At 45.1% G+C, this 27,244-nt stretch overlaps 1 protein-coding gene and 1 long non-coding RNA gene across 6 annotated transcripts in view; one reads left to right on the forward strand and one right to left on the reverse strand.

The window, feature by feature from the left end:
- MEGF11 (multiple EGF like domains 11) overlaps positions 1–25,296 on the forward strand; it is a 266,370-nt gene extending 241,074 nt beyond the window's left edge. For 2 of the 5 annotated variants that reach the window (XM_071754163.1, XM_071754164.1), the window contains 5 exons: positions 3,677–3,795; positions 11,327–11,393; positions 15,694–15,750; positions 22,143–22,349; positions 22,839–25,296. In XM_071754163.1, the coding sequence (XP_071610264.1) occupies positions 3,677–3,795; positions 11,327–11,393; positions 15,694–15,750; positions 22,143–22,349; positions 22,839–22,999 (611 nt within the window). In that variant the 3' untranslated portion in view covers positions 23,000–25,296. Of the gene's footprint in view, positions 1–3,676; positions 3,796–11,326; positions 11,394–15,693; positions 15,751–22,142; positions 22,350–22,838 lie in introns of those variants that run through there. The other 3 variants (XM_071754165.1, XM_071754166.1, XM_071754168.1) reach the window with 3 other exon arrangements.
- On the reverse strand, positions 1,112–3,425 carry LOC139800752 (uncharacterized). The gene is made up of 2 exons (XR_011727905.1): positions 3,331–3,425; positions 1,112–2,402 (listed from the first exon to the last, which is right to left on the reverse strand). It is a non-coding gene; the product is annotated as an uncharacterized lncRNA (long non-coding RNA).
- Positions 25,297–27,244: the final 1,948 nt, after the last annotated feature.

The raw sequence follows: 27,244 nt of genomic DNA on the forward strand, positions 1-27,244 counted from the left end.
TTCATCTCATTATAAATTGGCTGCAGGTATCAGCATTATTTCAACTTTGGTCTTTGTTTTAGAAGGGCATTTATGAATTCCAGACAAGGGCTTCTGGAAGCTCCCTGCCAAATTCTGACTGTCCTCCAGCACACTCTCCTACTGAAACATCCAGTAACCTTCCCACCTTTGGCCTTACAAATGCTGTTTTCAGCCTTTCACTTCTATAAAGCAGAAAGGCAGCACAAGGTGCTGACAGGCACCTTCCCCAGCTGAAAATGGAGAGATGGATACTTGTCACAGATAAGAAATAGGGACTCAGAGCATGGCTGGATGGCAAGACCACCACATGTATGTGCAGTTGTGTGTTGCAGAGGATGCTGAAGGACAGTAGCAGTATTACACAAAGGTACAGGAGTATCAGCCTTCACCTGGAGTTTTGTGTATGGATTCAGAGCAGAATACTTTGCAGATGTACTCGTCCAATTAATAGAAGCCCATGTCAACCCATGGACTCAGGAATTCCACCTGAATGCAGGAAGGGAAAGCCCCTGGGCAGCCCTTAGACTCTTCTGCATTTTTGGATGAAGGATGTGGCAGCAAAACACACACTCTGCAGCCAGTGGGAAAGAAAACCACCCATGCAGGGAGAGCTTAACCACAGTACATGGATCTGAGAGCAGGCTTTCCCAAAGGAGCCTGAAATCAAAATGGTGCTGCTCCCCAGAAGAAGAATGGTAGATGGCATCCAGCAGCAGATTTTAAAGGGCAGATTGTTTGATTCAAGGAGATGGGAATAGAGGGGGGAACTGCAATAGTGCTGGAGAGCAGCAGAGTTTTCTTTTCAGGACTTTCACACAGATTTGGTTATGGGCTGAAGTGATGTTTGAGGTCCTATTAAAGTCTTAACAAACTTTCTGATATGGGTGAATCTTATGCTGAGAGCCAAAATCTAAGCTTAGCTTGATACAAAAACAGTGTCATGAATCTTGCAGCCCAGACACAGAAATGATCTGCAGATGATGTGTAGTAGGAGGTGGCAGAGTGAACTTTACTGCTTGGACTCTTCAGCCACCCCCTGACGTTCTGTGTGGGTGGAGAAGATCCACACAAAAAGAAGAAAACAGTTCCATTTTGCAGCTTGAGATATCTGGGCTTGTATTTACTGCAGAGTGCCTCCTTATTCCCTTTTTCCATGGCTGGCCTTGTGCCCACTTTCCACACTACCTTTTTCTGCTGCCACTGCAGGATGGGGACCAATGGTTTTTGTGTCACCCCACAGCCCTGGCTTGGCACAGGCACTCAGTCTTTCAAGTGCCAGAGCATCCTGGCCTTCATCCAGACCTCATGGGTCTTCATTGAAGCACAGCCTCAGGCTTGAGGGGCTCACAGCAGGACTCTGCCATCATGGATCTCTTCACAGGACTGATCACCCCATCTTAACGTTAACATAACCTTTGGGGTTTTTGTTTTGTTTTAATTTAAATCATTCCCTTTTAGGTGTTTAAGTCTTCACTTACTCTTCAGAGCAAAATAAAGTTCTCATCTTTGGGAAGTTGTTTTTTGTTTTGGGGGTTTTTTTGTTGGTTTTTTGTGGGTTATGGTGTTGGGTATTTTTAACTGGGATAGAATTAGATTTGAGTTTGATGTATTTCCAGCCAGCAGTTACAAGAGCTTCATGAATAAATGTGTAGAAAATGGACTGTGCTATCAAGGTAAATCAGCCTGGGTGGATACTTAAGTATCGACCAAATGGAACTGTGCAAGAGGAGTAATTCTGTGTATATGGTGCTGCATGCAATGAAGGAAGAAAAGATTTTTGGTGCTGCAGGCTTGTGTACAAGCTCAGATTCATTAATTCAGCTCTGTGCTAAGCAGTAGAGAAGCCTGGCAGATTTTTCCTCCAGCTCATTTTGGGTGCACAAAACAAGCTCTGGCCGGATAAGCTGGGTGTGAACTTGGGTGTCAGCTGGGTCAAAGTGTCCCTCAGTCTGTGCCCTCTTATCTGGCAGCAAAGGCAGTGGCCCAAGCCTCCTGACCTTCCAGCTGGTCCTTCTTGCCCACAGCTGAGTCAGGGCATGAGAGATAAGGGAAGGGGGAAGGCAGAGCTGAACTGGTGGGACTCACTTTGTTCTACAAAGCAGAAAGACACAGACTCCAGTGCCTGTATTTAACGGGGCTGCAGGTTGTGAGAAGGATGGATGAGCTCTGCTCCTCTGCTGAGCTGCTGCTCCCTCATGAGCAGATTCAAGGTTGTATGTGAGCAGCTGTGTTTGGGATGGGCACACACTGGGGTTCCAGCCCCAGTTCTCATTTGCAGCCCCCCAGAGACAGTTGTTTCTTGTTCTGTCTATTGCAAATATCACAGAGTTCTAGTTCAGAGAGGTGATGCAATCCTGGCTGCTGTGCTGGGAAGTGACCAGCTGAAAAAAAAAAAAAAAGTTAAGTGCACATATTTTAGTTCTGGAATCACACCCTGATCTGAGAGAATTTGTTAGCAACAATCTTGGACAAAAAATAGCTAGAAATAAAAAACTCTGCACTTCCTACAAAACAGAGCTGACCTCAAAAACTGCTCTGCATGGTTCAGCAGAAAACGAACACTCGGAGAGCTGTGCACGTGTGCACAAAGGCTCCTCTGCCCCAGCACTTATGCAATGGACACCCTGCAGATAAAACCACTTCTTTGAAATAGGATATTTGACGTAAATTAAGCTAAATCTAGATCTCCACAAGATGTCAGCAAAGCAAAGTGCATGTTCACAGGGATGCAAACACAGAGGGCAAGGAGAGGCAGCAATCAAGATTTCGGGTGCTGGGGGCAAGCAGCCACCCCAGCACTTCATTATCCTTTCCATGTGAAGGTGTTTCCTATAACTAACCTTTCTGCCTCCAATTTAAGCCCCTGGTTTATTAAAACTAACCCTCATTTATTTCTTACAGGGCTTAGCTGTTTAAATGATGCTGTTTCAGCTTAGATTTTTCATCCTTTCTTCTGATGGCATGTTGAAATATTTATCAATTTGTTGTTAAGCTGGAACCAGATTGGGATTGATATTTACATTAGGACTGCCAGTATCAATATGATGCCTTTCTTGGTAAATTATTTTGTTTGGTAAATGTGCTCATAAGTTAAAGTAAGGAAATAAATAAGATGTCTCTAAGTCTAACAATGTGACTGCCCAAGTTTGCCTTTCAGTGCTGCAGCTGAAAAGTTACTTAAAATGTTTTGGACTACTTGGTATGGCTATAGCACCTTGATTCTTAACATTAACTATGTTTTTTGTAACAAAAAAAGTTTTAATTAATTGTTTCATAACTACAAGGGTTACTCTCATCATTTGCTCTTACCTGTGTATGAACAAGGAAGAAACTATGTTGCAGACCATCCATTTCCTGAGTTTTGCGCTTCTTCCCTTATTTACAAAGCAGCTGAACTGTCAAGAATTACCCTTTTAAGATCTTCAAAAAGATAACACTTTATGAATTAAATGTTTTGCTTTTTTATCTCACTTTTAATGCTCCTAGCCAAGAGCTTCACGCCATGGTAACGCAGGATAGTTTTCACCTGCAGACGTTCTGTAACACCCAGTACTCTTAAAAGTTTTCTAAACTTCATCATCTCAAGCATGTTTTCAGTTTCTTAAGAATCATTCTGGCTTCCAAAGTATTTTGTGATGACTTATTTTCTTCCCAGATGTATCTCAAGGTAGCGGCAGTGTACACTGTTTTTCCAATCCAAGCTACCACACTCTCTCATGTGGTGTGACCTCACGCTTCTTTACCAGTAATCTGGATGGAAACAGCTCCAGTAAGGTAGATATTATCCCACCCCACCCTGTTCTTACCAGTTCAAGGAAATCAACCCAAGCAATACCTGTTGGATCCTGTTGGCTGCCAGCATTAATTAAAAATGCAGTAGCAGCACCTGACATTGCAGCTCTAACAGACCTTAAAGGTCTGTTTTCCCCTGGGTGTATCTTCATGATCTCTGCCTGTGGTAACTGGAGTTTCAGCATGTGCCTGTCTGGGTCTGTAAGCCTCGGGGTCTTAGCAACTGTAAGGTATGTTTGCTTCTCAGGAAAGATAAATACCTAAAGAGTTATTATTATCCATCAATATAATAAAAGCAAATCGATGAAGCATTAAGTCAATAACTTGACTTTGTTATATCACAGTTTCCTGATGAGCACACACATTTCCTGCTGACACAGACAAGCAAGTAGATGCAGGAAGGTATCCAGGGTCCATCTGAGCATTGTTGTTGTTGTCCAGGAGCATTCCAAGAGCTCTGCTGTTAATTCTGGCTCTCCAGCAGAGCTATTCAGACTGCATTGCTCCAACAATCAGGAGCACTTACCATGTGTTGCTATTGATTCCCTAGCACAAGGTGTGGATTACACTGTTACTTAGTTCACCAGGTTAGCAATAAATTTAGATATGGTAAATGTTCAGACAGCTTTTCCTCTAGAGCCTTAACAAGCCAAGGTGGGGAAAAAGGTAGAGAGCAAAGGGAAAAGGAAATGCCATTGATTTCATCAAGTGTCAGCTTTAAAAATGATGGGACTTGAAGGCTGTGTCACCTTCATCCAAATGTAGCTCTGCTAACTGGAAAGCCATGAAAACAAGATTAAATCAACAAAGACATTAGGGCATAGGACAGGGTATGCCAAACTATTTCTACATGTGCTCCTCTAAGTCATTTCTTGATTATTAAAAGAAATTAACAAAAGGTTGGCTCCAGAGATTTCTCAGAGGAAAGTTTAGACAGATGTGTAAATATGTTTTCTGATGTAGATGATCCCCTTGCATCATGCATTTTTGCTCCCAAATTGGAAGTGCAAATGCTCATAATGTCAAATTTGGGATGAACACTATGAGTGTGTGTCTGGAACACTAATCCAGTTGTACTAATTTAAATTAACTCAGAAAAGGTCAAAGCAAGCACCTATCCTGATTTCCAACCTGCGGTGCCATCTTGATACAGAGCTACTTCAAATATTTAGCTGTCAGAAAGGTTTAAAACCCAAGTGATTAATTTGGACTAGCTGGGAAGCTGCTGTAGTAGGCTGTTGGTAGACAGAAGGTTGTCCTGATATTAAAAAACAAACAAACAAAAAAAAACCAACAAACAAAAAAGAAAACAGTGGTGGATCTAGTATTTTCAGAACACTTATCAAAATATATGGCCTGATATTTCCTTTAGATCTCCCACCTTCTTACTTATTCATGAGAATGCTTTGCATTACTGAACAGATGAGGATAGCCAAAACTGTGCCACTTCTGTCTCTGCAATTCTCCAGCCAAGTAAGACAAAAGAGCACATAAAGCCCCTAATGGCTGCCTTAACGAGTTTCATTTCCGAATCAGTTTTCTGGTGCCATTCCTGCTTTCTGCAGGGAAATGTGCACGAGTTGTGCACTTGGAGGATTCATTTCTTTCTGCTGCCAGCTGGGGTCACAAAGGAACCGGTGCAGATGCAAAATGCAAGAAATGGCAGAGGAATCTCTGCACTGCTGAGCCAGAGCCCTGCATGCATTACCCTGTGCTCAAAGGAGATCACGCCTTGGGGGGATGGACTGCAGCCATTCCTCTGTCATTTCTTGCAGAGAGACAGCTTGGGCAAAGGTACAAAGAGAGGGCAGTGAAGAGCTGCAGCCCTGTTGGGTTTTGAGACAGCTTTCTCCCTCCTGTGCTCCCCTGCCTCTCTTGTCCTCTCCTTTATGTCTTATTTTGCTTTTTCTCTCCTCTTCCCTTGGTGTCTGTTATCTTTTCTGCTTCCTCCCATATCCGTGTTCCTGTTCTCTCTCAGCCATGCACACATTCATGCTCTTTTCCTTCCTGCTGCCTCTGTTTTCCTCTCCCAGCCCCGTACCAGTCAGCGAGGCTCAGTCCAGCTGCAGGGCTCCAGGCACAGCTGCTCTGTGCTGTCGGCTGCCTTTACTGACCCAGCTGCTCTCATCCTTGTCATCATTCCCTAGGGAAGCAAAGTGGGCAGGAGTGGCTGATAGCTAAAAGATCCAGCATTGCTCTGAGGACCACGGTTTGGGAGTCAGGTTTGTCTCCAGAGGAAGGGAGCAGTGCTAAGCCTTCCCTTATCTTTTCTAGGACCAAGGGAAAGGTGCCCCACCTCCTCATTTGGCCACTGCTTAGGACTCAGTGCATGTCCTGAAGGTAAAACCTTAAAGATGCTGAGAGACAAGCAGGAGCCAAGGCATTAAAATCCTCCTGGTGTGCACAGGACTGGTTATTTGTGCTACCAGAGTGCTCAGACTGGAACACAGGCAGGGAAAAGCAAGTGGGAGTATTAGGGGGAGCATATGAGAAGAGACTAAAATAAAGGCTTGGCTCCTTTTATCTAGCAAAATGAGTGCTGAGAGGGAGAATGATTGCCATCTATAAATACAACGAGGTAAGCACTAGGAGGGAGAGAAGCTATTTAGGTTAGATGACAGAGCTGGCACAAGAATAAATGAGGGTGGACTGGCCATGAATGCATCGAGGCTGGAAATGAGATTTCTAACATCAGATCAGTGAGATTTTGGAATAGCTTCCCAGTATGACTAATGGGACAAAGAAATCTGATTACTGTTAAAATGGAGCTTGATCAGCCATCTAAGTGATTATGTGCCTGGGTGTTTGCAGTAAGAGGCAGCTGGATTCAGGGATTCTGGGATAAAGCCCTCCCAGCCCTGGGTTCCCAAAGCCCACTCTGGCTGCTGGCAGGAGCTGGAAGGGCTGAGCTGTGTCTCTGTGAGGTACAGAACTGCTTCTCTGGGGTGACATAGGAGGCAGAGGCTCTAGCATCTCTGTGCAAGTTTCTAACAACCAGCACCTTGCTACAAGAAAATGCCCTTCCCATGTGAGTGAGCTTGCAAAGTCAGCATGGCTGAAATGCTGTCAAAGTCATAAAATATTTTACTTTCAGTTTAAGTGAAGCCAAAATCTGACCTTCGCCTATTAGATCCTACAAGTTAATTCTTCTGACATGAGCAGCAGCAAACAGCAATGGTTATCAAGGAGTGTCTTGCATGAACTCAAGTGAAATCATGCCACAGAATTACTGCACTAAAATTCCCTGAAGCAGATAAACAGAGATGCACACTTACCTCCATACCTGTGTCTTGACATCAAAGCTCTCGTTGCTTGAGTTGGAGACAAAATTTTCAAATGCTGAAGACCTATTTTGCTCAGAGGAAGTTCAGTGGGACCATACCCAGAACCACTGAGTGCTTCAGTGCCAGCTCTGTATTTGAGTTTTTGAATTGTGCATTAATATATTTAAGGCTGCAAAAGGCTGTGAAAAATACCCTGGATAAAGCATGAGGCTGCTGCACGGGTATGTCACAAGCAACTGGAGGATTCTCACCTTGCACTTTTGGAGAGCTTTTAATTCCACCCTCACTCCCTACCAAAGGAGAGCAGCATCCTAGTGAGAGCCCAGGTGCTGCTGGTTTCTACAGAGAGTATAAAAATCAATTGCTATTAGATGTCCTGAATTTTTAAAGCCATCAGATTCACATCTATTAAAGGAAATTCTAAATTCTACCAGAGACTCCACATAAAATTAGAAACTGCAAAACAGAGGTCGCTGGAAATGGTCTGTCTGGATGTCACTCAGCTAATGAAAAGGAATTCAGCCACTGAAAGCATTATTAAAGTACCTTTGACTAAAACTGCTCAAGAAAAAAGAACACTGCAAATACAGAATTGCCACCGAGTGTTCAGCACAGCCATCGAAAACTGAGCACCAGGAGCACGGGCCACAGAAACCTGAAGTCAGAGAAGTTAATGGAAAAAATCTTGCTAATTGCTACCTTGGGGAATAAAGGTATGGTGGAGTTCCTACCAGCACTTACTGCCTGATCACCCTGGGCTTCTTAGGAAATGTGAGCATTGACAAAGGGCTTGTCGGGGGTCAACCTGTCACTGGGAGCTACCCAGCTGTCTCAGATTGGCCAATAAGGTCTTTGCTGTACTCAGGCAAATATCAATCTTAATGGAAAAGTTACTAGGTCAGAGGTAGTTCTGAGCAAACTACTAAAATTACAAGATAGGATTTTTAGTGGGTAAATTTACTATGAAGTATTTTTTCTGCCGAAAAAGTAATTTTGCTTCACACTAAAAATTGAAATATTTTCTATCTTTAAACAAAAAAAAAAAAAAAAAAGTTAACAAATTACAGTGTGTTAAGAAATGATAGCAGCACAAAGAGACAGCTATAATCACATTTCCTCATAATTACTGCATTTTGAAAAACTTAGAAATGTCTCCAAATCATTTCATTAAACAAAATCAATTCTAGCCCACAGCTCTTCATGCCAAATTTTAGGTTTGTGAGCTGCTTTCTAAATCCTGCAGAAACACAGCTTTAAATAGAAACTCAAAGACTTTAATAAATGTGATCTGAGTGGTGCAGTGGGATTGAAAATCAGCATTCATGTTATTGCTGCAAGTTTTGAAATGAAGAATAAAGCCTTGGGCTCCGGGGGTGAAAACTGCCAATGCCATCCATGGGGCTGGGAACATCAGTGTCCCATCTCATTGACCCTCTTACAAAATAATCTGCTCCTCCTCACCTTGCTGTTGCTTTTTTGCCCTGACTGCCCCATCCATCTGTACCATGTTTCTGGTGTTTATGTTCCTGGGTTTGGGGGAGTACCAGGAGCTGCTGAATGATAATAGATGACTCCTGTGCTGTCAACTGGGAGATGCCAGAAGCACAGCCCGTGCCAGGAGCAAGGATCATGCAGTCACAGCCTTTTGGCAATGATTGCTCTAGAAATACTGCAGGCAACCAGCTTTATCAACCTGCTCTCTGCTCTGTGCATGTCCTTGAGGAGAGTCACTGGTGCAGAGGTGCCTAATGAGTTGGTAACACACATTACCTTAGTGGCAATATATAGTGACAGAAAATGAGTAGGAACAGGACAAGGCACTAGCAGAGCTCTCAGTGCATTGCTGGTGTTGTCTGATGGGAAGAGATTCATGGGCTGTGGGGCCACCAGGGGCTGTTGTGATCATCCAGCCTCAGGTCCAGCACAGGGCACAGGACTGAATTAATGCCTCCTTCAAGGTCAGTGCTGATGGCTCAGCAGCAGAGTGGCTTTCAGCTGGAGACTGGATTTCAGGTGGATTGGAAATGAGCTCCTCTCAGTGTCCTGGCACTACTCTGTCTTTATGTGTGTGTGCCTGTCTCTATTCTTTTCTATAAATATACATGTACGTAGCTATGTATGTATACACACAGACATCTATGTGTGTGTGTGGTTGCTGTATCTGTGCTGTTGTGTGTCCTGAATTTTTCTTCCAAGCTGGAGTTTAGACCATTTGGAACACAATTACATGCTTTGTAAATGATGAAACCTGTTTATCTCAAAGCTTCAGCTGAGTAGCCCTAACAATAGTGTGCAGTTGCTTATAGAGAGACCCAACATGTTGTGTGCTTATCTGTGCAGCCTTCTCTGCCCCTCTGCAGTGCTTGCACTGTGGTTTCTTCTGTGTCTTTTTAAGCCAGGGCAGTCTATGTTTGGTGTAAAAACCCATCAGGCCACTTTCTGCCTCCCAAATCAATGGAATTCAATCAGGAGGATTCAGTCAGTGAGGGCGAGGTTTTGCCTCTGGTTGTTAAAAATCTTCACCCAACTGAAACCCAGTTTCTGTCATCAGATAAAAGCTTCAGAATGTCACTGTGGGATTTGTAATATATAATGCAGTTGTCCTGAATGAGAAGCTCCTGGTAGAGAGTAATATTTGCAAATATGCAAATGCTTTCCCTAGAGATAAGGGAGAGGCTGCAGAGCTCTGTAGCTTTGTCCTCAGTGACCTGGCTGGGAGGACCCTCTGGTCCCTTTAGCCCTATTTACAGAGGAACTTTTGCCAGAAGTGATTTTCTGAGCCTAAACCCTCCCCAGTGTGGTCACTACCTAAAGCAGGAGGCAGAGAAGCTGCTTGGCTTCCTAGCCCCTTGTTCTCAATCTCACTCGTACGAGGCATTTCTCCTTCCTGCTGTATTTCTCCCCCTCCCAGCTCATGGTTACTCCCTGCAGGCCCTGGTGTGCTCCTTGCAGCAGACTGGACTGTATAAACCACTTTGCTCAGTAGCTTTGTTCCAGTTCTTGAAAACCATTGTGGAAGCTAAGCAAAAATTTTTAGGAGATAAGGAAAAATGAAGTGTGATTTATAATACTTTGTTTCAATTTTAACCTCCTTTATTAAGCGTGGTTTTTGTAAATAAATAAGTAAAAGTAAATAAGTAAAACAGCAGAGATGAACCTTCTGAAATAGAGTCAGGAAGCTTTATGGTTTGGGAGCAGACACAGGAGAGCAATGATGGCTTCATAACTTTAATTTTCCAGAAACTTCCTCAGGAACAGCTGTACTTTCAGCAGCTTCCAAGGGGAAAGTGTGAAAATTCAGCAGCTTTAGCAGCTGCAGTGATTCACAGCCCCTCTTGGCAGGACTCACCTTGTCACACAGGTGCTTTGCAGAGCCACTTTTGCTGTTGTACCCCAGTCTGGCAGAGCCCATGCACCCCCAAAATGCTGACCACCTTAAAAGATGCTCCAGCAAGCTCACTCCTGGTCCCTAAAAGCCCATCCCTCAGGCAGACTGTGCTTGCCCCTTGGCATTTTGCTCAACATTTACCCAGCTCAAGTGAGACTCCTACAAATGACAACTCGAGAGGATATTGATGCATGTGCTTAACACAACAGCAACCTTCTCCAGATGGTCCCACCCTGGTGGCACTGCCTGTGCTCATCCTGCCCTGGGCACAGGGAGGGTCCCAGCTGCAGGAGGTGTTTTTCCAACAGTAGCATCTGGATGGCAGCCCTGGACTCCTCTCTGCTTTTTGCTGGCAAATCCACGTGGGGTTTTGTGCTTCGTTATTGCCAATGTTATTTTCCTTGAATTGAGGGAAATTTTGTAGCCATTTATATCTCTTTTAACGAAATCTATAGATGTATTAGCAACCTTCTTTCTCCCAAACAGCTCCTGTCTGCATGCCTGTGTAGGTGGTTTTGAGCCATCCATCTTCATGAGTTATTTTGCAGCTGCCAGCATGTCCCTCCATGTGCACAGGCTTTTGAGTCATGAGATTACTTATTCAAGGAAATCCTGTCTTTTCCAGCATGCTTGTGTTCATTGCTTGGTGAAGTGACTTTCCTTTGTGATTTTCCCTAATGCTAGTGAACACCTGTCAAATTCATACAGATAAAGAACTGAAATGGTGAGGCCAAGGTAATAGTCATCTCCCATTTTTATTTGTTGTATCATTGGGCTGAAGTCGTGGGTGGGAAGTGTCTGTTGATTTCAGCATTAACCCATTATCATACTTTTTAAACAGCTCAGTAACAAAATCCTTGACAGAGAAACTGCAGACTGGAGACCCTACAGCTATCTGAATGAACTAGGTCAGTAATTTTTAAACAATTTAATCACTTCAGTAGAGTTTAGAGCAATTCCAAATTAGCCTTTCATAAAGGCATTAACAATAATGAAGAATATTGGTGTTGTCTTTCTTTCACAATCAGAATTGCCAGTAGTGAAAGATGGAGAATTGAAAACTGTTTACCACAAAGCACAGATGGGGAAAGCAGAGTCAATACTCATTCTGGTATCCCCTCCTAGGTTGCTCATTTGGATCATTATCTGCTCTATAAATGTTTTTTTAAAGATTAACTTAGAACATTAAAAAATCAAAATTGGGATTATTTTTTTTTCTTTCTTTCATGCTTAATAAAGTTCAGCACTAAATACTGGCAACTTGACAAAACTGCAGAGCCTCTGGTGGGAGCTGGAACGTGCTAGAGATGCTGTTATCTCCCAGTTAATCATACTGTGGCCATTTTTCAGGCAATTTTGAAGTACCAGCCAGTACAAACAACCATGAGTGAAGTCTAATTGCCCTTTCTGAGTTTATTCTCCCTGGCTTCAGTTTTAACAGCACCTTTTATCTCAAAACCTATCCAGATTTAGTGCTTTGGATGCTGTCTGTTTTCCTGCCTAAGCACTTGGAGTTCAGCTTGTCAATGGCAGAAAGCATTTGCCTTTTCCTTTACTGGGATTACCAACATCTTACTGAAAATATGCAGTTTGAGGGAAAGTGCAGGATTAAATGGTATTAAAGGATTTTGAAGGTCAACTCTCTCACAGCTCACGTGGCAAAGGAATTAACATAGGGCACCACCCAGCATCACATCTTGTCACTGCTCTTTTGGTCCCACCCCATGCCTTGCTCCAGAGATCAAGTCTTCCCTGCATCAGGAAAATCACAAAACTGTCAAGCTTCAATTCAAAGCCTTTTCCACCATTATCAACCATTAACATTTCCTCCTCTACTTGGAGCTGCAGAACCACTGCTGTGTTTAGCTGGATGTAACACAGGGAGTTGGGGCGTGGTGAGGATTTCCAAATGCTCCTCCAATCAAGTTAATTTTTCTTTTACTCTTTCACTGCTTTGCTTGCCATATTTATTTGGGTTTATTTTGTGGTGTCCTGGACTCGCTGTGTGCCACATTTGTCCTGCATTCATGGATTTGATTTTACTAGCAGAGGCAATGTTAATGCCTTGGCAGTAGCAATGGTGTATAAATGATAAATACTTCAGCTAAGTGGTCTCCAGCAAAACAGTCACAATGTTTTCCATAGCATTTTCATCCCAGACACTTTTTTTCCACTTTTTTTTCTTTGTTTATTTTTCCAAATGTCTGTTTCACACTAATTGATAAAAAAATGAGATACTTTTCTTCCCCTTTCAGAACCCAGACTAATGCTTGCTTATGCTAACTTTCATAATGTTGAATTGTTGCTCAGATCAAGGCCATTTTTACATGAAACTGTAAAATGTTCTCATTTCATGGTGTTACTTTTGTGGAAAAAATAAAGCTGCAGATTTCACTTAATTAATTAATGCACAGAGCAGAACAAAGCCCATGTTTTTACTGCTGGCACATTTGCTTGTGGGCTTCAAATATCAGTTTGTCAGGCTTATCAAATGAGATAATCTTATCTGCTCAGAGTTGGAGTCCAGTGCTGAGGACATTTCCACAAGTGATTCTCACAGATTCTCTCAATGTTTGGGGACTTTGTGGTGTCAAGAGGAGGTGGCTTTGTCCTTGTGTGTCCCTACCTCCTCACTGCAGCCTGGTCCTACTAGCTGCAAAAAATGCCTCAACTTTGCATTTTCTGTTTGCTGTCCCTCGTTGCAGAACTGGAATAGTTTGCCCCATGATTAATCTCTTGTTCTACTGCCTGTATTAAGCAACTGCAGAGTCCAGCCTATACCTCCTATTCCCAGCAAGTCAGAAGTCCTAACCCACCTCCTGAGTTCAGAAAAGGTTTCATGCTCATTAGCTTGAGTTCTGGGCTCAGTGGGCTGCAGACAAAAATTGTTGATTTTTTTTAACAGCAGTCGTCAGTGCAGAGACTTAAGTGTGATTTGCAGCACATCTTGAGTGACTCAAAGCTACATTTATTCCAGAGGATCAAAGCCACAGAGTTTGATTCTGAGCTGACTTTGCATTTTTCTCAAGGCCAAGAGGTGTGGAAAAATATTTCCAACCGAGACTCTGATTTCACCCCAGCAGACAATTCAGCTTGAAACTTAAACCTCGACTTTCCTGAAGTGCCAGATTCCTGTCCTGTTGAGGGCTTTTCCATATTAACGACTTTTGCAGTTTGAAAAATAACGTGGCCATTATTTATTTAACCTCCTGAGGAATGCAAGGAATACACAAAATGGGGTCATGAGTCCCACAGAATTGTAACAGCCATAATAGAAGACTAAGGGCAGAATTACAGACAACTGTAGCCCTCCCAAGGCAGCTCCAACCCCTCCCAGCAGGTGGACCTCACCTTTTCTTAGTTCTCCCAGAAGAAAGGTTCTGGTTTCTGCAGCTGCACTGCAGTGAGACCTGAGCTCAAGTGTGGCAATGTGCTATTTTGCAGCCCATGTGGGCAAGGGCTGCCTGTTTGCTGGCTCAGAACCAGGTTTGCTCAGCCCAAGCCTGTGTGACCAGAGCAGCCTGGCCCTGCCCTCTGTAAGGGGGCTTGCTCAGAGCAGGCTCAGTGATCCCTGCTGCCACAGAAGCCTTTCCAGACGTGCCTGACATTTCCAGAAGGACTGAGAGGACTTCCCATGGAGCTGAGCTAACAGAATGTGCTCAGAAGGTGGAGTCCTTCCCTTTGGAGTCACCGAAAGTGCCGGTTGAGATTGCTGCTCCAGCCCTTTTAAGGTCCTCTCAGTCCCAGTGGGAACATTTCTGTAAAGACCTAAGGAGGATGCTCAGGACAGATACAAGTCTCTTGTACAAGGATGGACTGCAGTGAGCTGAGCTAATCATTCCCTGAGTAACCTCTGATTCCATAAATCCATGATCCTTACTCCAACCATCTCATTATTCTCCAGCAGTTATGAGGTCATGGTCCTACAGGATTACTCCTGTGGGTTTTTTGCTGTTTGCTTTGTCTCTGACATGGCTGGTCAGTATTTTAAAATTACTGGGGAGGACTAAATCATGGTCCTGAGCACAGCTCTTCATCACAGTCTTCCAAACCCAGAGACTCTTCCAGTACATGAGCAATACTGTGTGCAACGCACCTCCCCATGGGTCACCCTGGGTCACCTTTTCTTCCCTGTCACTGCTGTCTCTTTGTGGATATGGCTCCCCTCTAATTCAGGGATTTTTCCTAATTTAGAAAAAAAACAAAGCTGCTGTGAAAGAGAGACTGGTACAGCATTGCCAGTGGTGGTGACAGCTTCTTCTGGGGAAACCAAAGGACGTGCAAGGACAATCTGCTGGCAGACCTCTGGGACAGACAGTTTGCAGGGCTCTTGTACCAGTGTAATTCATTTACTTGATTGGGAATCCCATAAGCCACAAAGACATTTCTGTCTCCATAACCCAATTTGTGTTGATTTTCCTAGTCAATAAGAAATATCAAGGTCTATAGTTAGAAAGATTTAAAGGTTTACATTAGATTTTCCTTTTGATTGATATCTAGGATAATCTGCAGGAGTGAAAACAGAAAAGTTTCCCATCCCCTTCTATCTCTGCCTCTGTAAGGAACAGAAAGTTCTTGTAGAGCTGCATAAGGCAGAGGTTTTGGCTGTCAGCTCTCTGCTCTCACTTGCTGCATTTTCAGACTGCAGCAGCCCCTCTGGGACTGTTGTCACAGCAGTTATTGAACTGTGCAGATTTATGAGCAGCATCATACAAGGTATCTTAGAAGGATTGTACACACCTAAGATTCTAAGACTGTGAATTCAATAACGTCCTGGCCACAAATGAAACAAATCCTGACCTTAGTCACAGAGTAATGTAAGGTAACCCGTGGACTCTGATTTGCAAGGATTTGTTTTAGGCTTCTTTGACTAATCCAACCCAGTGTTTCGGTAATGAACATATCAGCAGATTTTTTTTTCTTTCTTGTTCTCCTGATGGATGGCTGTTCTTGGTAATGAGCAGCACCCTGCTCCAGGAAAGCCCTCCCTTCCAAGGAAGCTCTTAAGCATATGCATAATTTCGGGCATGCACAGAACCCTGCTGAAGCTGAGTGCATCCTTACAGCTGAGGATGTGCTTAAGAGCCTCCCCTAAATGAAGGCCTTGATGTACAATTTAGAGGAAAGAATATATGCTGCTCAGTAGTCAAAGCAATCCAATTTACATAAATATTTATTTGTTTTCCATTATATATCATTTTTATGCAGGTGCTTGTGGGATGGATAGACGTCAGAACACATACATAATGGAAAAAAGCTTCAAAGGTATGGTATCCAGTGCCTGCAGCCACCCTGGCAAAGAGTTTGAGGAGGGTGTCATAGAAGAGGTGAGATAGGAGCCCTGAGTCCCTGGGAGAGTGGCCATGCAGAGACAGAGAGGGACAGAGCACTTGCCTACAAATTATGCCACCATGGCTCAGCTGGCAGCACTCTTTGACTCTGAGCCAGATGTCTGGGGCCCATGAATTATGGATTCAAGTCTTTCCAAGGCCCTAGGCTCCTGCCTCAACAAAGCAGCATAAGACAAAAAGGGAGGAGGGCTTTGCTGCAGGGACAGGAGGTGCAGGTGGAGCTGGCTGGCTGGGGGAAGCTCTTTTAGGACCATCCTCTCCGAGGGCTTTGTGGTGGCAGTTGCTGATGATAAGAGTGCAGTTGTCTGCTAAGTCACAGCTCTGTAAGGCTCTTTGCCATCCTGAGCTTACACAAAGCCACTAGAAAACAAGCTGACCCTGCTATGTGGCTTTTGCTGGAAGAGATTTATAGCAGAGCTTGAGAAAAGCCCTCCCTCTGTACATTAAGCAGTCATGCTGGCACAAAGCAGTTAATGGGCATTGACTCCAGGGCAGGTCTAAAAAGGCCTCATTGATGAGTCACAAGCACAAGGCCCAGTGATTTCAGGTTTCAGTTGTCCTCCAAATTTACATTGAAAATATTCCAATTATGTGTGGACTACACAAGTGGCCACAAGCTTCTGATGGACTGGGCTGGAATTTGGCACAGTGGACTCGTGGTGCAGGAGATGGAGCAAGGCATCCATCTGGTTCAGAATAGGCAGGTTTCAGGCTGAGGTTCTTGATCTGAATTCAAGGCTGTTGTGTCTGTACACACTGGCTGGGAATGTCCTTCCCTCAGCTGAGGAGGTAAATACTGCACAGCCTCTTTCTGTAATGTCCTTGAGCTGCTATGGGCTGAGTGATAGGGAAAATGGCACCTTCACACAGAGCTGGTTTCAAGATGCCCACAGATCTGCTGGGGCTGAGGTGTGACAGAGCAAGACCTTTCATTGAATTAACAAGGAATATTGAAAGCTAGTCCAGATAAAAAACAGTGATCAGTTCTCAGGCCTAGGCGACTCTAATCACTTTGTAACTGCTGTTTACAAACTAAAGTGATAACATATTTTCTAAAACATCACTTTACCATACAGAACCACTGAAGGACATTGATAATCCATGACCAAATCTTTCTCAATAAAGCTAAATTTAAAATATTAAATGAGTTATATATGTAGGTTTGAATCAATCCACTGGTTTCAGCTACTTAAATTATTCCATTTTCAGGAAAAAAAAAATCTTATTATGATATAGTCACTTGCTCTTTTTACCCAGAGCTATTAATTTCAAGATTAAATTAAATGACTGTGCTCACAAAGTTAAAAAGCTGCTTTGAACACATTCAGTAGGAATTTCCATCCCTAGACACAGAGTAGGTACCCATGAGAATAAGAGTAAGTGAACTTTCTGCTGCTGCCCATTTTGTTTATGATTAGGATCTGAGCCATTTTCTTTACATGTTTATCTCCTTTTAAACTGAAAAATTTCAGCCTAGAAGGCATGGGAGGAAAGTTGCTGTGTGGTGTGTGGCTGCTCAGCTGCAGGCAGGGCTGGGGCTGGCACAGTGCAGAGAACACAGAACACACCCCAGAGCCCCAGAGGGTTTCAGGAGGGAACCTGTGGGCAGTCAGAGCTGAGATTGCTCAGAGGCATCTGCAGTTGAAAGTCATGTTTGGAGCTCCTGACTCTGCTGGGATGGGGCATGGAGGTCCCGTGGCTTGAGGTTGAGTTCAGGCTGTGGTTGACCTGCTCTGCCTCCCATTTCCTTCTGTTCTCCTCTGAGGAGAGCAGAGCTCCCAGCTCCACAGCCCCTGCTCCACACTGGCCTGGCTGAAGGCCTTTGCCAGAGCAGAGCAGCCAGGACAGGGATGTCCTTATTGTCACTGGAGATGCAGTAGCTAAGCTGCTAGTGGTGGCCCAGGGGGTCAGACATGGACACTTGGTGTTTGCCAGGGTCACCCAGTGTCTGAGTCACAGTGTCTGAGAGGTCCTTGTGCTGGGGAAGGGGCAGGAACCCTCGGGGCAGTGGGGGTTGGATGCCACCCTGCCAGTGCTGAGCCCTGTGACACGTGGTGACAGTGGTGGAACAGTCACAAGGATTTCAGAGCAATTCCTTTCCTGTGCACAGTGTTCAGTGGTACCTTTCCCAAACTTGCAGCTGAGTCCTTTTCTATCTTGTAGGGTTATCTTTTTTTAATTTTAAGTGAATGCTGATGGTGGGATAATGTGACCTCAGGCATTAATGTGTTTAGGAATAAAAACCCAACACTTTGCATGGCAGCCAGAAAAATCCCAGCAGTTAGGAACACAAATGCACTTACCTCAGGGACCTGGGGCTTGCTGCCATGTGGTTCATTAGTTTGTTGTGCAGAAACGTGTCTTCACAACCCTGTCACATGGAAAAGCAGCCCTGAGCTGTGGCTGTGTCCCTAACATAGCAGCAGTGAAGGTTGCCCAGGTTGACAGAAGCAGCTGGAAAGGCAAGTGGCACTGAACCTCACCCAGAAATGTGATTAATCAGCAGGAGAGTGTGTTTTACCTGTGCACATCCTATTTCCTTAGCACTTGGAACGTGGCAGTAGGTACCAAGGCTTGTCATTAGGATGACAGAGGATATTCAGGGCAAAAGAGAGGAAATGGTCTGTGGGCAGGATGAGTAACAAAAATAAAACCTCCTTCAAAGGTCTGGTGATTGGTATCCAGGCAACACAGAAGACAGGGACTTCAAAATTAAAGCATATTCGCTGGATTTCTCTAGCATGTCCAGCTGCTATGATGCTTCCAGAGAGTATCAGTGCTGCTGGTGGCAGTGCCACGGGTTGGGCTGAGCTTCACACCTCCAGGAGTGGCCAGGGGTACAGGGGGGATGGAGAGGTGGCACCTCCAGACACATGGCCCCGAGGGTGACCAGGCTGAGAATATCTAAATCCATTTGTTCTGGGTTAAATTAATTCACAAAGTGAAATTCGACAGTTGAATGCCAGACTTTTTAATTATCCCCAAATTACCTTAATAACAAAGTGACTCAGATGCTTCCACATCCTCTAGAGTTAAACTCTCTGAGATCTTGCTCATAATGTGTCCTGTGGGCTAACAGCTCCCCGGGGTATAGCAGGTTACCAAACATACACTGCTGCTCCATAAATTACATCATATCCAGAGCAAAGAGTCTGATCCCTGGCTGGACACTGAGCTCCCATTTACGTCAGTGGGAACAGGCTCTTAGGGCATCCTGTTTCTCCATATCTTCTGGGAAAAGGCAATTCCTGGGAGAGGCTGAATGAGTCTGGGCAACCCAAGGGGTACTGCACTGGTTTTTTCCTGGGAAGGGAAGGGCTGATCCTATGACTACAGCCTGGGGGTAGTGTCAGCCCTAGCAGCACTAGAGGTGAAGTTTAGCTTAGGAAGATAGAAGCAGCTGAGCTGGACTTCACAAAATAGATGATGTGCAGGGCTTTTTGCCTCTGCCAGCTCAGATGTGCCTGCTTCTTCCATAAAGAAGCCAGCACTGACCCAAGCAGCTATTGACCTGGCAGGACTCTCTAGGCTTTCCCCTTTTTCTCTGTCATAGCCAGGAGTCTCTTATAGTCTACATTTTATGACTCTAAACCCTGTTCTCTTTTGATGAATTCCCTCCCAGCCATAGAGCCAACAGGGAATGTTTTGAGGTGAGCTCTCAGGGCAGCCCTGGGGCTCACTTTGCCCTCTCATTGTTGCAGGGTGCAAAAGCCACACACACCTATTCTCACTGCCTACTTTTGCCATCCCCTGCCTTACACTCCCTCAGTCCCTCAGGTGTGACACAGAGACAAGTTTGTAACCATATCCCTATCCTCCTACCTCAAAATTTAGAACTGGCTTTACTAATGGCTGCTCAGGCCCTCCTAACAAGTGATAACTACTCCTAGTAGCCACTAACAGCTGTAAATTGCTGGCAGGTGGAGCTGAGTCTTATTTTTGAGGGGCTAAGAATGAAAAAAGCCTCTGAGTTGAGTTTCTCCCCCTCATCAGGACCAGGTCCCTGAAGCAGTGAGTGCTCCTGCACTGGTGTCAGCTTGGGCAACACCAGGAACTTTCAGGTCCTTGCCCACATGAAACTGTTCACCTATGTACAGCCTTACCTGTGACTGAAGAATGGGCCCCAGTCTGTAGAGCACAGGTATTTTAAACCTGAAGATTTTCTGAGGGTGCTGAGCCCCTGGCCCAGGGTGCCCCCAGAAGCTGTGGCTGCCCCATCCCTGGCAGTGTTGGAGGCTGGATGGGGCTTGGAGCAACCTGAGCTGGTGGGAGGTGTCCCTGCCAGTGGCAGGAGGTTGAACTAGATGGTCTTTAAGGTCCCTCCCAATCCAAACCATTCTGTAACTCTATGATTTGTTGGTCTTTGTCTATTGTCTCTGCACCTTAAACACTAATGGATCCTTGGCTGCCTGGCACCTTCATTTAAGTCATATACTCATTTAAGTCATATACTCAGCAAAAACCAGTAACACTGAGCTGCTCATGTGGGGAAGCCTTTGGTCTTGCAGGGTTGCTCCATTGCTCATTAGAAGGATGGGATGGGGGGGCTTGTCACTTGACTTGGGGTTGGTAAAGTGGGAGGGCCAAACCCACCTCCTGTGATGGACCTAAATGGCTGTGTCTCACTTGGAAGCAAAGGCATTGTTAATCTCACCCAGGCTGAAGTTAGACTGGGAGTTTCTTTATTTTATTATTAATTAAACATTATGGTGATGCCAGGGCCTCTGCCAGCCTTCACGTCCCCAGTAGTCCCAGCATGGACTAGCTGGTTTGCTTTGCTTTTACTACCTACCAAGCTGGTTTCACTAACCCTGAGAGCTGAGGACTCTGGAGATTTGCTCCTGTCACCAAGACTGGAGCAGGGAAATGGAACCTGCAGGCAGCAGGGCAGGACCTGACCCCTTGCTCAGTGCCATCCCCTGGCTGAGGCAAGAGGAAGGGTGGCAGCCCTGGGGCTGATGGACACACACAGACACAACCCCTGAGCTGATGGCTCCCTGTTGCACCCCAGGGGGATACAGACTGAGGAGTGAGTTAGCAGGACGGGGCAGATAGGCACAGAGATGAGGTTTGTAAAGGAGAAGTGATAACTTGTTGTCTGTCTATTTCTTAACCTGAATTTCTCTTTTTGTCTCCCATACTAGACAGCGGGGGCAGCTGGGACTGCAGCTATTTTGCAAGTCCCCCTATTTCACCGGGAGTATTTCATATATACCAGGATCTGCCTTTGTACTGTAACCCAGCACAAGAAAATGCCTCACCTTTCATTGCATCGCTCTAATTCTAAATTAATGGCACTGCCCAGCAGGATGCACACAGCAGCAATGGCACGTTCTTGAATGTCAATGTTAAGACTTATTTATTCTCTATTGTTGTTTTTATTATTACTATTATTATTATTTTTGAAAGCAAGACTGGCACTGTACCTTGCAGCAGGCTGGCACACCCCAGCCAGGGTCACCAACAGGGGACGCTGGTGGTTACAACTCTGACACCAACCTTGTTCTCCCCATGTAGCATCTCCTCTGTCACCATCTCCTGTTTCCTCCAGCCTAGGGGGAAGGAGCAGCAGATGTCTATAGCAATGGGGGGGAGAAAAGAAGCAAAGCAGAAGCGAGGCTCAGCTGGAGGCTTGTGTCCCCCACAGAAACCCAAGTGCTCCCCAGTAGCAGGCACAGCCTCCTCCCAGTCTTAATGGCAGAGGGAAGATGAAGAAGTTGGTTTCTCCTGGTGCTGGATAGTCCCAGAAACCAGAGCTCTCAGGGGCTTTATGCACATACACTGCACTGTTGCAGTACTCTTTGCCTGCTGGAAATGTTTTCCATTCAAACATTTGACATTAGATGTTGACTGAAGCCCCCAGGACACTAACCCTGCAGCTGGCCCAGCAGGCCAAGTGCCAGTAGAAGGTCCTGCTTTGCAGAACCAACTCCCCACTGCCACCTGCATGGGTTGGTGGGGCAGGAGGAGCAGGGTTAAAAGGCAGCTCCTTAGGAATTAGGGGGAGGGAGGGAAACGATTTCCACCTCAATTTAAATATTGCAATAAATGACAACTAGAACCTTTTCCAGGAAAACCTTTGGTATCAAGCAGGTTTTGATTTCTTTCCTGCTGGTGAATTGTGGATGCAATGGTCTGGACACACCCAGAGCACAAGTGTTGGGTGGCTGTGCTGGATGCTTCAAGGATCTTCCTTATCCCCTGCCCCTTTGTGTTCCACCCCCCCCACTTCCTGCAGAGGTTCAGCTGTAATTAACCAAAGCAAGCTAACAACTCTAACACACCCACTCTTCTCTTGTTTTGCAGATTATATGAAAGAATCTGTGTGCAGCTCCAGCACTTGTTCTCTGAACAGCAGTGAAAACCCATACGCCACCATTAAAGACCCCCCCATTTTAACATGCAAACACTCTGAGAGCAGCTACGTGGAAATGAAATCTCCTGGTCACAGGGAGTCCCCTTATTCAGAAATGCCAACTTCATCCACAGCCAACAAAAACATCTACGAAGTTGGTAAGAGGGGGTGGGCAGCAAAAGGTCTGTTCCAGCAGTTGGTGGATGTGTGGTAGATGCTGATGATTTTTCTTCCCTTCCCCAACACAAGTAGCACGGACTGCACACAGTGCAGGAGCATGAACATGTTCCTTTGGGGAGAAAAGCCCTGGGCAGTGTGGCTGTCAATGTGCTACAGCACCCAACCCTTCCTCCAGTTCCACAGGGCAAGGCTGCAGCCCCCTTTTCATGCTCTTGATTTAAGCTGCTTCAAAATTCAGCTGCAAGATTTTGAAAGCATCAAAGTGTTGGTCTTCTGGTTGGTTCTCTTTGGGAACTACCTGCCCTCAACTTTTCTGGGTGTTTTTCTCCCTGGTCTTTCCTGTGTGCCAGGGAAGCTGTGAAGGGGAAGAGATGATTTTTCTGGGGTTGTGATAAAACACATGAATAGAGTAACAAGTTTTGGGAGTGCTGCTAGTTATGGTAACCCAGTTTTCCTTGCTTCCCCAGAGCCCACTGTCAGCGTGGTCCAAGACGCCCGTGGTCGGAGTGCCAGTTACCTCCAAAATCCATACGACCTGCCTAGGAACAGTCACATTCCTAGTCACTATGACCTCCTCCCAGTAAGGCACAGCCCGACACATGGGCCCTCTTGGGACAAGCAGTCTTAAAAGGATGAACTTCCCTGGTGCACTGTGCTGCAAACACGAACTGAGGATGCAAAAGAGAAGACAATCCTTTTCTGGGCTGCAGGATGCTGGTGGGACTCCAGGCTGTCTTAGGCAAGGACCTAAGGTGTCATAACATCAGCTTGGGTTGACTGCTGCTGCATGATGTTATTTATAAAGACATTTTTCTATGGGAACTAACGAGAACCTCCGCCACACAGGACTGGAGTCCAGCTCCCCAGGAAGGTGTCTTCTTGCTCCAGGCAAAAGCTCTCCGTGGCGTGCATTTGAACCCTGGCTTTGCTGTAAGATAAAACTCAAAAATGTGCTCAGTAGAAGGACTTGTAGGTGTAAATTTCTATGAACTGCATCAAGAAACCTTTTACTGTTAGGAACAAGGTGACTAGGAATATACTGGAATATATTTTACATCTTTGTCATGGAAATGGACATTTTTCGGAATGAAAGCAGGGAAACTCTTCATTTCACTGTCTGGAAGCCTCATTTACTGCCATCACCATGTGCAACCTGTGCAGATCATGCTTGGTAATTAGCACTGAGGTTTTTATCTTTATATTCAGTACTGGGGTATTTGAGTTGAGGAATATTAACACAGACACATTCTGTGCAGTTTTTAAAATGCTGCATCTTGGCAGATGCCCACTGATCTTTGCTAATGACTTGAGTTTCAAGAGTGAGTCTTGCAATCAGCTTACCACACTTTCAGCAAGTTAAAAAACATTTTGATTGGTACAGATAATCTTTTAATTTTCCTTTTACAGCTCTATTTTCTTAGCTAAATCCACCAGATCTGTCAGGTGGTGTAAACTGATGCACCTTCATTTACTTCCCTGGGACACTGCAGTTTTGCACAGACCAAGCCTGGTTTGGTTTCCTTTCCTAAAGCTGAGACACGTTGGCTTCTCCAGACCATCTTTACAAACCATCTCATCATGATTCACTTCTCAGCATGTCATTTACAACACCCTTTAATTTGATGTGCATTACCATGTAGTGCAACTTTACCCGTTGATGATTCTACCTGAAATGTTATTAAATTGAGCTGAAACTGGGTTTTCTTTTTCAGCAGCAATTATTATCAAGGAGTTGGCCCATGGCAAAGTTTTGGACTGAGCCACCATGCTTATTTTTTTTCCTTTGGTAATCTTCATTGACCTAGAAAGTAGAATACTTGCCACTAAGCAGTTCCTTGTAGATTTTGAGCATGAAATAGTATTGATTCTAAGTATGTAATTTTATTAGGCAAACATGGAAGTAGCAACTTGATTGCCTCTTAAATATAAACAAAATTCTGTTGCGCATTCGCCGGTCTGATGGAAGTAGAAGAAAACGAACCCAGCACCACCCAGTTTGCTCAAAGCATGATCACCCCCATAACCTGCTGGTCTGGGGACTGGCAAGGGGAGCCTTCCACCCTGGTGGCAGCTGCTTGATCCCAGCTCCGAGTCACACCAGGCACTGGATCACTCAGAGCACTCTGCTGGGGCTCAGCCCTCACCTTGGGGACCAAATCCCCCAGCTCGGTGGCACCGAGCCGCTGGCAGCTGGTGCAGCACCCCTGGAATTGTTGCCACAACACGTGTCAGGACTTGGGAGTCCTGGTGATGTGCTGCTGGAGGAGCCAGGACCCTGCTGGGTGGCTGAGTAGCCTCCAAACCCCTCTGTGCAAACCAGGAGTTTTGCAGTGAGACAGTGGAGCTGAGCCCAGAGATCCCCCAGGCTTCCGGAGCAGCAGATTTCACGTTGCAGGATGATCCATAAGTAGTTACACGAATGCTGCATGTGTGCATGGGGGCAATGACTGATCAGCAATAGTGATTTTCACTTTCCAGGAAAGCCTTATTTGAGATGTAAGCAGGCAATTATTTTGTAGTGCCAGTAGGAATATATTTTATGTACCTGAACAGAAAGACTTACCTCAAAAGCATCAAGAGAAAGACAGTTGGATAAGGAATACACATGTTGGAGACCTACCCTGAAACCCAACGTTGGTGTGTGTGTTGCTGTACAGTTTGTGATGAGACTCCAGAGAGCAGAGATGTATTTTCTTTTTCAAAACTGGATTTTCAAACCAAATGCAATGATGTGCATAGAGCTTAACAGGAAAAAACGAAACAAAACAAAAGCAACAAAAAAAAGGTCCTTCTTATAGTAGTATTAGCTTAGGAAATAGGCACCCAAATGGCAATACTTTTTTTAAGGCAAGACAGGTTTGTAATATATTTGTTCACTGTGCAAAGGTAATCTACCTTGTGCAAAATAAATTTAACTTCTCTCAAGATGTATTTCTCAAACGTACTCATTTGCAGACTAAAACTTCCAGCCTGTGTTCGGGTCCAAGTTCTCCAGGTGATGGGGCTGGCCACGAAAAAAGACCCCTCAGGCATCAGGCTTACAAGGCAGAAGGTGCAGGAGGCAAAATGCTGTGATGCAGGCTGCAATCTGGAGTTAATTTCAAGTAAGGCTCAGCTTTAAAACAAACTGTACCCGGCACTGTATGTATCTTCCTCACAACTCCTCCAAAAAAGTCCACCCTGGGTCTCCGATTTCTCTCGTGATGCACCTCAGTGTGTGTTGTGACAGTGATGGATGCCACCAGGGTTGGCACTGGAGGAGAGGGGCCAGCAGTTCCCTACTGCACCCAGCAGCAATGAGCAGGACAGGTGGCAGCCAACCCAGCAGGTCTGAGGGTGCTCCCAAGGAGCCTCATCAGCAAGTCCCAAGCACAGCATTGCAGCAGAAACACCTGCAGATTTACTGACTCCCAGGCAATGCCAAGGACTGCTACAGGTTGAAGCTTTCTCAGTATTTGTTCTTCAAAGTTCTAAAAATCTTGTTAACTAAAGCCCAGCATGTAATCTTCTTATCTGACAAGCCACACTCAATAAGCTATTTAAGGCTGGAAATTCATCAGCTTTGAACTGATAGAATAAGTAATTCTAGCTTAATAAAAATGTCTTTAAATCAGATCAATTTCATGTCCTTTCCTACTTAAGAGTCAGAACCTCAACTCCCATCATACTCAAGAGCCACTGGTTCTCACTGAGCAGCTTCAGCAAGATTGGGACTTTCAAATATGTGAGCAATGACAAAAGCTTTTGGCAAGTAAAGCAAATTTTGCCACATTATACAGGGTTCCCAGAAAGTCAGAAAGCTCATTCCAGGGCCTAGAAGCAGCATCTGTTATAATCACTTGTCTACTAATAGCAGAGGAGAGACATTTCCATCCAGAAGGAATGCCAGCTACAGAAGGGAATGATTAATCAGCAGCTGAACAGGAACAGTGCCCTGTTGGGTCAGCGTTCAGAGGGAATAACATCTTGTGTTGTCTCTCCCAAAGCTCTTTGGGAAGCACCTTCTTGTCCCAGGAGTGTCACCCTGCCCGGGGCCAGCCAGGATCCAGAGCACTGCAGTGCTTAGTCAGGAAAAAGCAGCACAAGCCCATGGAACAGGAGGCAAAGGTTTTGCTGGGTAAGAACTTACAGCTCTGTACACCCACCGTTTGATTCTGCTTTAGGCATAGCTCACAAAGGCTTTACAAACTCCTGCATGAAAATTTTATATTCCATATTTTTAAGCCCTGGCTTATCAGTATTAAATGTCTGGTGGGGAAAAATAAAAATCAGAGTGCTTGGTTGCTTAAGAGCACACGCAGCCATTTCACAGCTGCCCAGGACTTGAACACAGCCCCTGTTGTTGGGAGGCAAAGGACACGCACGCACACGTGCAAACCCTGCGTGGGACAGGGCCAGCCTCAGCTCCAGGTTTGTGGTTGCATTTGCTGCAAAAGGAAACATTGTGCATAAAAGCATGTGAAATCCACAGCTGATGTGACAGCTGATCAAAACAGTGGGATCAAAAACTTAAATCATTTTCTGTAGCAGGCAGTAATTTCTGTCCCACAGAATTTTCTTACGGGTGAAATGTGAAAAAACTACCCCAGGTTTGTAAATGTAATTCAGGGGTTTGACTAGAGTGAACCCACAGATTCAGAGTGCAAAAGCTTCCCCAAGCTGCCAGATTGTCTTGGCCATGAGCTGCCAGCAACCCCAGAAAGCTGCAGGCCTGGCCTGAGTGGCAAAAGCAGTGTCTTACATGATCCTTTCAGTTCCTTTTCTGGGGTTACTTCCACTTCAGCCTCTCCTCACAGCCTGTTCCAGGAAGCTGAGGAACTTCCAGTACGTAAAAACCTTCCTGTCAAATCCCAGTTCCCCCAGAAATTGCACT

Source organism: Heliangelus exortis, chromosome 11, assembly GCF_036169615.1.
Source record: "Heliangelus exortis chromosome 11, bHelExo1.hap1, whole genome shotgun sequence".
Classification (NCBI taxonomy): Eukaryota; Metazoa; Chordata; class Aves; order Apodiformes; family Trochilidae; genus Heliangelus; species Heliangelus exortis.